Below are 10,306 nucleotides of genomic sequence, written 5' to 3' on the forward strand. Positions count from 1 at the left end.
TAACAAGGCACCTTGACGGATGCACATATCAAAACACCCCGAAGTATGCACACATATAAAGCTCCCCGAAGGATGCCCGCAAAAAGGCATCTCGAAGGATGCACACAGAGAGGAAGCCCGAAGGATGCGCAATAAGAAGCCCCGGGAAAGGCAATCGCGAGAATAACATACACGTCGAGAAGCGTCGCGAAGGTCACATCGGACGAAAAAGTAAAAGAGATTACAATGAATCACGACCGGACCAGCATAAGTATTCTACAATGCTGCATCCGGGACGAGCAAGGCTGAAAGCCTCCCAGCTCATCAATACCTTAGCGCTGTTCGCGTCCTACAGTATGGGAATATTTACAAACAAATTCTAAAGCCCCCAAAACAAATCCCTACAAGCTAATCTTTAGATCTGAGCCCTCGGCGATCCGTCCGTGTCACGTCCCGAAGGAGACCTGCTGGCCTCGGGCGTCCCACCGACCCACGAAGGTTGATCAGGATTTAATTCCTACACAAATAACAAAGTTTTACCACAAGAAAGAAAAAAAACCAAAAAATGCTCGAAGTATGCAATCTTGACATCCTATATCTTGTTAACCTCTTCAGACAAACCCTCGTAGGGGACGTACTGAAAGCCCCCTTTGAGCTTAGAGAGGTCGACGGCGCCGGCGCGGAGAAGGTTCCCTACAAGCCACTTGAAGGAGACGGACGCCGCGTTATCATTCGCAATACTCATCACCTCCCCGAGCCCCTCAAACTCCGACAGCAACCAGTCCAGAAGCTGAAAGATAACCTGAGAACCCTTGGCTAGCTCAGGCAAGGGCAGAGGCTCTGCCCCGAGAGCAGCAAGAGCCTTCTTGTAATCTTGGTACACTTCCTCGGCTCGCAAAGCGTCCTCAGCGAAGACTTGCTCGAGCTCACCCACATTAGTGTGAACCTTCTCCAATTCGGTGATCCTTCCCTTAAGGGCAGCCTTCTCGTTCGCGTCCCTTTCCACAGTCTTCCGAAGGCTCTCTAGAACCTTCTCATTGTCTGAAGTAGTTGTCTCTAGCTTCGAACACTTGGCCTTCATTTGCTTGTTTTCGTCCTTCAGAGCGATAATCTCCGCCTCAGCCCGCCGCAGTTTGTCCGCCAGACTCAATCTCTCAGTGGCGCTCTTGACCCGAAGGTCCGCATCCGCCTTGGCCTTCTGCATCAAAATACGGCTGGCCTGAGCAAGCTTCTTGCTCAAGTCAGCAACGATAAAGGCATCATCGGAGGTGGATGTTTCTGCCACGGCTGCATTAAACTCTGAATCAAACACAAAATCACCTTCGGGGACACCAAAAATAGAACAAAAGTTAAACACAATCAGGCCCCGCCTTACCCTTTTCAGGGGGGAGAATCCCAGTCGTGCCAGGCCCGTGCTTCACGGCCAAAAGCTGCTGCATCGACGCAGACACAACTGCAAAGACAACAAAAAGGGGGCCCTCAGGTCACAAACAAACCAAGTGCCCACGCAAAACAAAGTAACGAAGCTTACCGGGTTCGTCAAAATTCAACCCCTCCAGCATCTCCAGCTCTTTGTCCGCAGGTGGAGCCGAGGACCCACCCGGGATATCCCCGCCCCTAAGAGAGAGCAGTGTCTCACCAACCAAAACTTCCCCCTCCTCGATACCAGCCGAAGAGGTAGGAATGGTGACCGCCGACACTGGCGTAGGAGCCTTCGGAAGGTCCGAAGGCTTGGCGCCAGTCTTAACGAGACTCTGAATCCTCCGGTGTTTTGTTATACCTTTGGAGGGACAATAAAGGTTAATCAGTGCCCTCGCCACCTCAACCCGACGGCCGGAACCAAAAAGCATGGTCCCGTACTCATCGCTAAGATCATAACGGGATCTAAAAAGCCTCCCTTCGCGAACTACAATCTCCCCACCCACCGTCCCCATGAGCTCTTCTATAAAGGAGGGCGTACCACTATCTCCCGAAGAAACCTCCTCGTCCCGCGCCTTCCTCTAAGCGCTCTCGGCCCTCGCAACTGAAGCCTTCGAGCTCGAAGGCTTCCTCACCCTCCCGCGACCACGACCACCCCCTCCGCCACCTTCGCCTGAAGTCCCAATCTCCTCTTTCTTAGCCTTGCCCTTGGACTTCTTCGACGCCACCTCGGAGCCAACATTGCCCGGAGGCGTCATCCTCAGAACTGCACCCACAGGCACCGGCCGAAGGCTGTACTCCACGCCCATCTCCACCAAGCATCTGTTCAAACGAAGGTTCCTCTTGCAAACCTCGACCAAGGAAAGATATTCCTTCCTGTTCCAAGGCCCCAAGATGTCCGAGGCCTCCAGCTCCAGCTCGGCAACAATCACCTCGTCACTAGAACCTTCAGGTTTTCGAAGACCGAAAACTGGAGAGGTCAAGTCATACACCATCCCAGAAAAACTCTTCCGCTCGAACCCTCGAGGAGCCCAACCAGCGAACAAAGGCCAAATCCCCGCAGCCAAAAACTCTTCCATCACGTCCCTGCCCCCGCAAACTTGACAGGCCGTCATAAAATCTTCCACACATGGTTTAAAGCCTGGCACACGCTTGTTGTACGAAGGCTGATAAGTGTGATCGAACGGCTCGATGTCCGAAGCTAACAGATACTTCTCCTCATTCGAACCCTCGGGATCCAGAAAACCGATTTTGGCATAAAACCAGTACCCTAGCCAGTTCCCCTCCCATTTGTTTTTCTGGGCTGTGGCAAGCACAACCTTCGTCAAGCCTGACTTCTTGTTGGACTTGCGAGGAACGAAGGTACAACACCCATTCTGCACCTCACTCTCTTCATCATCATCATCCACAAAAACCTTCCGAGGCTGACAGTGCAACTGAAACAGCTTACAAAAGGCATCAATGGACACCCCACCTCCAAACGTCCTCGCAACCCACAAAAATTTTGACAACGCTGCTATCCCGTTCGGGGTGAAATGGTGAAGCTTCACATTGAATGGCTCCAGTAGTTTCAGAACTATAGGATCCATCGGAATGCGCAACCCAGTGGTAAAAAAATCCTTAAAAACAACCACCTCTCCGGTCTGAGGCACCGGGAAAACCTCCAGGCCAGAAGGGCAACACACCCCCTCGGGAAAATATCCTTTCGAAACATAGAAATCGATCGTACTCTGAGAGACGACAGATGGCTCGAAGAGCAAGGTCTTAAGCTTCTCAGGACCCATTAGGTCAGAAACATTCACTGAAACCCCCGACGGACTTCCGCTGGCCTTTTCTTGTTGGACTGCAGGACGCGAAGCCTCGGATCCTTCGGGTGTTCAACAGGATCAGAGTCTGCGCGGAAAACCACCTTCTTAATAAATGCCATATCTACATAAAAACAAAGAAAGGCAAATTAGGAAAAAGGGTTCAAACGAACCTTCGATCAACCTCGCTATTTGCTTAGTGCGAGCCATGAACCGCTATTCTACTTACACCGAGAAAAACGAGCAGCTTGACCACGCACGAAGCGGAACCTTCGGAAGAAGCGCTTTATAGCAAAAAGCGTCGAAGGTAAGCAAAGCTCAAGAGGGCACAGGTTTTACCCACCCACCCCTCCGCTTATATAGGCAGGGGAAAGCAACAGTACCAATGGTAAAATCGAGGAGTCGGCCGCCCAAGCAACGTAATCGGAGCCTGACACGTGCACAACCAAAACCGACCGTTGCAGCCAACGGTTCGGGAGACGTTTTTCCTCGGGAGCTTCCCGAAGGTTGCGCGCAATCTTCTTCTTCGACGCGGGTTCGGACCGTCGACTTCAGACCTCGCCCTCGAGGGGCTATTGTTGGGAATTGGACCTTCGGATAGGCTCCCACCCTCGGAAATGCTCCCTAACTCGTTTACAGGGCTCCAACGAAGGAAGGCGAGCATACCCGAAGGGCGACGGTCGCTCCCGAGATCACCCAAGCCAGGGAGCTCACCTTCGGGTGGCCGAAGGTGACGAATGGTCACTCAGAAGCACAAGCTTAAAGACCAAGACCTGTGACAAATGAAAGATCTCACCTTCGGATGGCCGAAGGTGACGAATGGTCACTTAGAAGCACAAGCTTAAAGACCAAGACCTGTGAGAAACGAAAAATCTCACCTTCGGGTGGCCGAAGGTGACGAATGGTCACTCAGAAGCACAAGCTTAAAGACCAAGACCTGCGACAAACGAAGGATCCCACCTTCGGGCGGCCGAAGGTGACGAATGGTCACTCAGAAGCACAAGCTTAAAGGCCAGGACCTTCGGGACCAAGGGGATCGCCTTCGGCAACGAAGGCGACGGCTGATCGCTCGAAGACGGAACCTTCAGGGCCGTGACCTCCGAAGTACCCCGAAGGATGCAAAGACCTTCGTCGGGTGTAGGCGTGTGTGTAAAACGTGAATACGTGAGAAGGTCGGATTTGTGTACCTCTCACCTTATAATTTTATCCCGAAACCGGCTGTAAGTGAGTTGTAAATGAGTTGGAAGGGGGCAATTTAGGAAAACCTGGCCGAGGGGTAGGGGTATAAATAGCCCCCTCTCTCAACAGTGTAAAGGGTTGAATTTTCTGGTTATTACTGGAGAATTAAGTGCCTACCTTCATTGCCATTTTCATATTGTTCGTGCTTTCTGTTTGGACATCTAAGAAGCTGAGATCCCAACACTGATGTGCGTATGAGATGACAACAAGTATAGCATTGTAGCGCGATCGCTCAAGCAATTCATACGCATCACTTTCGCACATTTCGTCACTCGGTCCGTCATCAGCAGTATAATCCATCGATCCCGGCCCTCTCTAGCTAGATAAAGCCTCATGTTGCCATGTGTACTAATGTAGTAATATTAGCCTATCAACTCATGCTGCCGCATGGATTAGTTAGAATTAATATACAAATTCGATTTATTATAATTATCTATCTCATATCATCATGCATCTGTTAAATATTTTAACACATACTCTAAAATACATATTTATCATTATATCTAGTTGCAATAGATTTTATTTTGCATCACACCTCCATATATGTTTGATATATATTTAATTGAAGCATTTGTTTATAAATTGGTATTCTTATCTCTTTCATCATACATGAATCCATGGCGACACATATCATGGGTAGTATTAATAACATAAATAATATATTAATAATGATAGAAATAGTAATTTATAATTTTATATTGGTGCACTTTAATATTTGTTATAATTATATATAGTTTAGATTCAAATTTGGGGTTACTTTATCTTTTAATAATTATATAGTTGGATAATTTATATGCAAATTTAGGGGGTTATTTTCATTTTTTTATAATAGCATAGGTGTGTAATTTACATGAAGATTAGAGGGTTACTTTAATTTTTTTATAATGGCAAAGGTGAGTAATTTAAATACATGTTTAGGGGGGTTACTTTTAGTCTATTTCATAATGGTAGGGATAGGTAATTTATTAGGAAATATAACAGATCCAGTGACTATTATTATTAGAGTTGTCGGATTGATAGCCGGATGTTTCTGATTTTTGTGAGAATTTTTAGAATTTCTTTATTTTTTTAGAGTGTCTAACTAGAATCCTAGGTGGCTTTACTTTGAGACTCAAAAGGAGCCTCCAATTAGTAATAGTAAGACCTTCAATTAGTAATAGTAAGATGCCAAACAAGTGGGCGGTTATTGGACACAAAAAGGCTAGTTCAATTCCACTGTGGATAAATATGAATCGAAGACAAAAAGGCCTACCGTACCTCTTCACTGGCTAGCAAACACAACTTACTGAGATAATTTTTAAGCATCAAACCATTTTTTGTATACTCACTGGCTCATTGTTGACACCAATATTCATTGTATATAAGTTGCCCACCATTGTCATTATGAAAAAAATATCCATAGTAAACTCTTTTAATCTACATCAGTATTGTCCACATTTATGTTAGGTTTGGTTTTTTAAGTTTTAGTCATAAGTTCCATCACATCGTATGTGTAAACACCAACTAGGAGTACTAAATATAGACTTATTACAAAATAGTTTCATAAGTCGTGACTTAATCACGAGACGAATCTATTAAGCCTAATTAGTCCATAATTTGAGCACTAATTGCTACAGTAATCATCTGCTAACGTGCATTAGTAATACTTAATAGATTTGTCTTGAGCCCTAATTGCAACTTATGTAATTATTTTAATTAAATTGACATCTGAATATTCAAATTGATATCCGAACATACGATGTGACAGTTATTTAAAAAAACCAAACGAGACCTTAGAATCAAGCATAGCTTTGAGTGGTTGGCGGAGGTAGTTGTGCTTTTCGTACCCACCATGTATCAATAAAATTCTCCTGAAAATCGTTCACCAGTGATCTAGGTTCAACCAAAAAGCATTAGCAAAGTATGAAAATCAAACACAGTCCGGGATGTTGTTAAATTCAACCACGTTTACCAACTCTTCCCTATAGGAACCATTCAAAGGCACAAATTCAATCCACAGACAGGCACAAATTCAAGTCTAGGTCCTCTCTTGATTTAATTTGTTATTTGCGGACAAGCATGGTTTCCACGAGGCGGACCCCACCCTATGGATCAACCTCAACAGGAAGGAAAACAAAGGAGGACCAGTCAAAAGCCACGAGGTCGCCGCAATCCATACGCTACACCATCACATATCATTGGCGGGCAGGTCGACACGTGGCACTGTAGACATCGTCGTCCTCGTCGTCTTCATCCTACCAAAGCTTTCCTTCGCTTTCACTATCCTCGTTCTTCCCCCCTTGCACACGGGTGCCTTGCGTGGAGCCACGCCGGCCGATAACCACGCGCCCAAGGGCAAATTAGTCATCTGCAAGCACTCCCGGCCCTTAGCTCTAAACCAATTGTTTACTGTGTTTGACGCCGCATACTCTGAAGAAGAAGGCATTAGCTTATCACGGTAATTTACAGTACGTACCCGATGCTGATTAATTAGGTGTGAAAGAGTGCAGTCCCGTAGCAGGCTGAGTTATTGACGCCCTGGCACATGGCAACAATGTGTCCATTGTGCCCCTGTACGCACGTCATCCTAATCCACACTAGTCCACTAAAACTGCACGCTCCCATGAGCAAGAGGACAAGGGCGTGGCGCCTATAAAACGGAGGCCCAGTCCCTCCATCTCAAAAATTTCAAGACTCATGCTTGCCTTCTATCTAAGCACTACTCCTTCTAGTTAGTTAGCTACTGGTATCTCTCATCTCCTCCGATCCTTCCTTCTTGAGGCTCTCTGATCTATACAGTAGTACGTAGTCAACAGTAGTATAAACTGTGTGTAGTACGTAGACTGTCTAGCTAATCCAACAGCTAGCACATCAGAGCTGAGCAGTCACCATTCTTGTTTATCGCCACGCCATGCCGAGCGCGACTAGCAGACTACCCAATCTTCCAGCTGGGTTCCGCTTCCACCCCACAGATGAGGAGCTCATCGTCCACTACCTCATGAACCAAGCTTCCTCCCTCCCATGCCCTGTCCCCATCATCGCCGAGGTCAACATCTACCAGTGCAACCCATGGGACCTTCCTGGTAATTAATTAATTATACTATCTGAATTCTGACAGCACCACACAATAATCTATCTCAAACTATTCTTTCTTCAACTTCAGTTTCTGAACCTAACAAAATTTTTCCCCATATTCCTTTTCGTTTTCTTTTCAGCCAAAGCTTTGTTTGGAGAGAACGAGTGGTACTTCTTCAGCCCCAGGGATCGCAAGTACCCCAACGGCGCCCGCCCCAACCGTGCCGCCGGATCCGGCTACTGGAAGGCCACCGGCACCGACAAGGCCATCCTGTTGACTCCAACGAGCGAGAACATCGGAGTCAAGAAAGCCCTTGTGTTCTATGGTGGTAAGCCTCCCAAGGGGGTCAAGACAGACTGGATCATGCACGAGTACCGCCTCACAGGAGCTAACAAGACCACCAAGCGTAGAGGATCTTCCATGAGGGTGAGATAAATTTCCCAATATTCTTTTTTTCTCAATTACTATATACTATGACGTTTGCTGATGTTTTTTTAATTATTGTGGTTGATTTCAGCTGGACGACTGGGTCCTCTGCAGGATCCACAAGAAGAGCAACAATTTTCAGTTCTCTGACAAGGACCAGGAGGGCTCAACTGTGGAGGAGGAAGAATCCCTCAACAACAACATGATGAATGGCACAATTGCAGCCTCGCCCAAGTCTGAAGCCAATGATGATCATGATCATCAGTTCCATCCGACGACGATGACGATGACCATGAGCAAGTCATACTCAATCACCGATCTACTCAACACCATCGACTACTCGGCGCTCTCACAGCTCCTCGATGCCCCAGCTGAACCTGAACCACCGCTAATCTACCCAATAACAACACAAACACACGAATCACTACTTAGCTATAACAACGACAGCCACTACTTCAATTTGCCACAAGTAGACGCATGTTCAGATCATGTTGCGCCTAATTGCAACGGTCTGAAGAGGAAGCGAGTGATGACCATGGATGGTGCTGAATCCTCTGCCTTGGATGGTAGCAGCAGTAGTAACTTCAGTAGAAAACTGAAGCTGCCAAGTGATTCAATAAGAAGCAGCAGCCACAGCCATTTTGGCAGCACGACGAGCAGCTACTGCAACCAGCAGCAGCTTGTGGACAGAAGTGGTTTTCAGTACAGCAGCCTGCTGAGCTATCCATTCCTCGAGATGCAGTAGTATTGCACCGAGAGCTTGGTGTGAATCCATACAGCTGAAACTTGTGCACTGGGTCAAACAAACCGAGCTGAGGCTGAGGGGTGGTTCTTGCTTGTGACCGGAACATGAATTCAAAATTTCTGAAGCATTTCATTTTCATTTTCATTTTCATTTTCATGTAAAATTAATTAAAGGTTGTAAATTAGGGAGGTGTACTACGTACTGAAAGTCACGTGTGGATCAATGAAAGATGACCACGTTCGTTTCCTGTACTATGCGTACTGTACTATTTGCCATGTGCTCTGTTGGTTGCCCTTATCCACTCGGAAAGGGTTAGATCGATGTACAGATGAATCGGGACACTTGCTGTTCTACTTCCATATAGGAATATACTTTTTCTGCTTCCTGCTGATCCCGTTGTCGTCGTTGTAGCCGCGATCGATGGATCTCAGAGTAAAACACGCGTAGACCTTCTTACTTGTCGTACGGTGTGCCGTTGGTGCTAGGTTATCTTGACGTGTAGCTTAGTCACACTACTCCGATCCATACGCGTGGCTGGTGTCTTGAGTCATTGCACATCACAAAACATTCTTGCTCGCTCTCATTTCTGCCAGTGAAAAACCAAGCAGGTCGATCCAAGAGACAAAGTAAATACTTGAGGACAAATGGGTCAATATATTCAACCTCCTGTTGGGACTAGCTAGCTAGCTAGCTCCCTAATTCAACGTTGAAGAAGAAGTTAGATGCATGCTTGGCCACACACGTAGACATATCCAATGAGCGTGCGTGCATGCGTTGGTGAACCAATGCAATGGCAAAACGTCATCACCGGAGCTACTGCTATTCTAATGGCCGCAGGACGCCGGAAAGACAACGACGGCAGCGGCGGCGGCGCACGTTGATCGGATTGAATACCACTTGCGTTGGTTATTATTTATATATAATAAACATGCATGGTTAGTTGGTGATGGTCCACATATGACATGCTCCATCAGCAGTTAGATAAGCCCTACCCCATTTGGTTAAGAAAGTCTCCTCATTGGAGACAGCCATTTGTTAAAGGGTTTAGCTTGTAGCTACCTCTTTCAAACCATCGTACCACATGAAAAGAAGATAATGCAAACAATGCCTCGCCACATCTAACTTTTGGAGCTGATGGTCTATCTCTAAACCCATGCTTTGAACCAATCACCAACACATTAATTAAAAGCTAGCTGGAGCATGAAGTCACATGTTAAAGAGCCTAACCATGTACGATTGGTGCTTTGATTCTTCTTTATTCCTAGTGCTTGGAGACGATGATACATGATAGTCTAGCTAGAAAGAGCCCATGACTGATGAGAGTAGATAAGAGGGAGGCTCCAATTAACTAAGTCATGCCGTAAGCATATGCGTATCACAAATTATATCTAACCATGCTTAATGAGAAAAGTTAAGATTCAAAGTTTTGGGAGCTTACTAGGATCTCTGTAGTGCTCTACTATATGTCAAAAGACTGAAGCCTTTGCATTGCCTTATCCATGAATCATGATGTATAGATATGACATGCACGTACAGGCGGTTAATTGATTCCTTTTCTAGAATGGGCTATCTAGCCACCAGCTAGCCATGCGTTAATTAATAATTGCTTTCTTAGAGTGACGTGAACTGACACAGGTG

At 46.4% G+C, this 10,306-nt stretch overlaps 1 protein-coding gene across 1 annotated transcript; it reads left to right on the forward strand.

The window, feature by feature from the left end:
• Positions 1 to 7,098: 7,098 nt before the first annotated feature.
• On the forward strand, positions 7,099 to 8,923 carry LOC120663441 (NAC domain-containing protein 1-like). The gene is made up of 3 exons (XM_039942256.1): positions 7,099 to 7,504; positions 7,637 to 7,923; positions 8,015 to 8,923. The coding sequence occupies exons 1-3, from the start codon at positions 7,333 to 7,335 to the stop codon at positions 8,666 to 8,668; spliced, it is 1,113 nt and encodes a 370-aa protein (XP_039798190.1). The 5' UTR covers positions 7,099 to 7,332; the 3' UTR covers positions 8,669 to 8,923.
• Positions 8,924 to 10,306: the final 1,383 nt, after the last annotated feature.

Source organism: Panicum virgatum, chromosome 3N (assembly GCF_016808335.1).
Source record: "Panicum virgatum strain AP13 chromosome 3N, P.virgatum_v5, whole genome shotgun sequence".
NCBI lineage: Eukaryota > Viridiplantae > Streptophyta > Magnoliopsida > Poales > Poaceae > Panicum > Panicum virgatum.

What these genes read in the sequence shown, in the direction of transcription:
- LOC120663441 (XM_039942256.1), top strand. Translation starts at nt 7,333, where the DNA reads ATGCCGAGCGCGACTAGCAGACTACCCAATCTTCCAGCTGGGTTCCGC. An exon ending in CAACCCATGGGACCTTCCTG is followed by an intron (nt 7,505 to 7,636) that starts GTAATTAATTAA and finishes TTTTCTTTTCAG; the next exon opens with CCAAAGCTTTGTTTGGAGAG. An exon ending in GTAGAGGATCTTCCATGAGG is followed by an intron (nt 7,924 to 8,014) that starts GTGAGATAAATT and finishes GGTTGATTTCAG; the next exon opens with CTGGACGACTGGGTCCTCTG.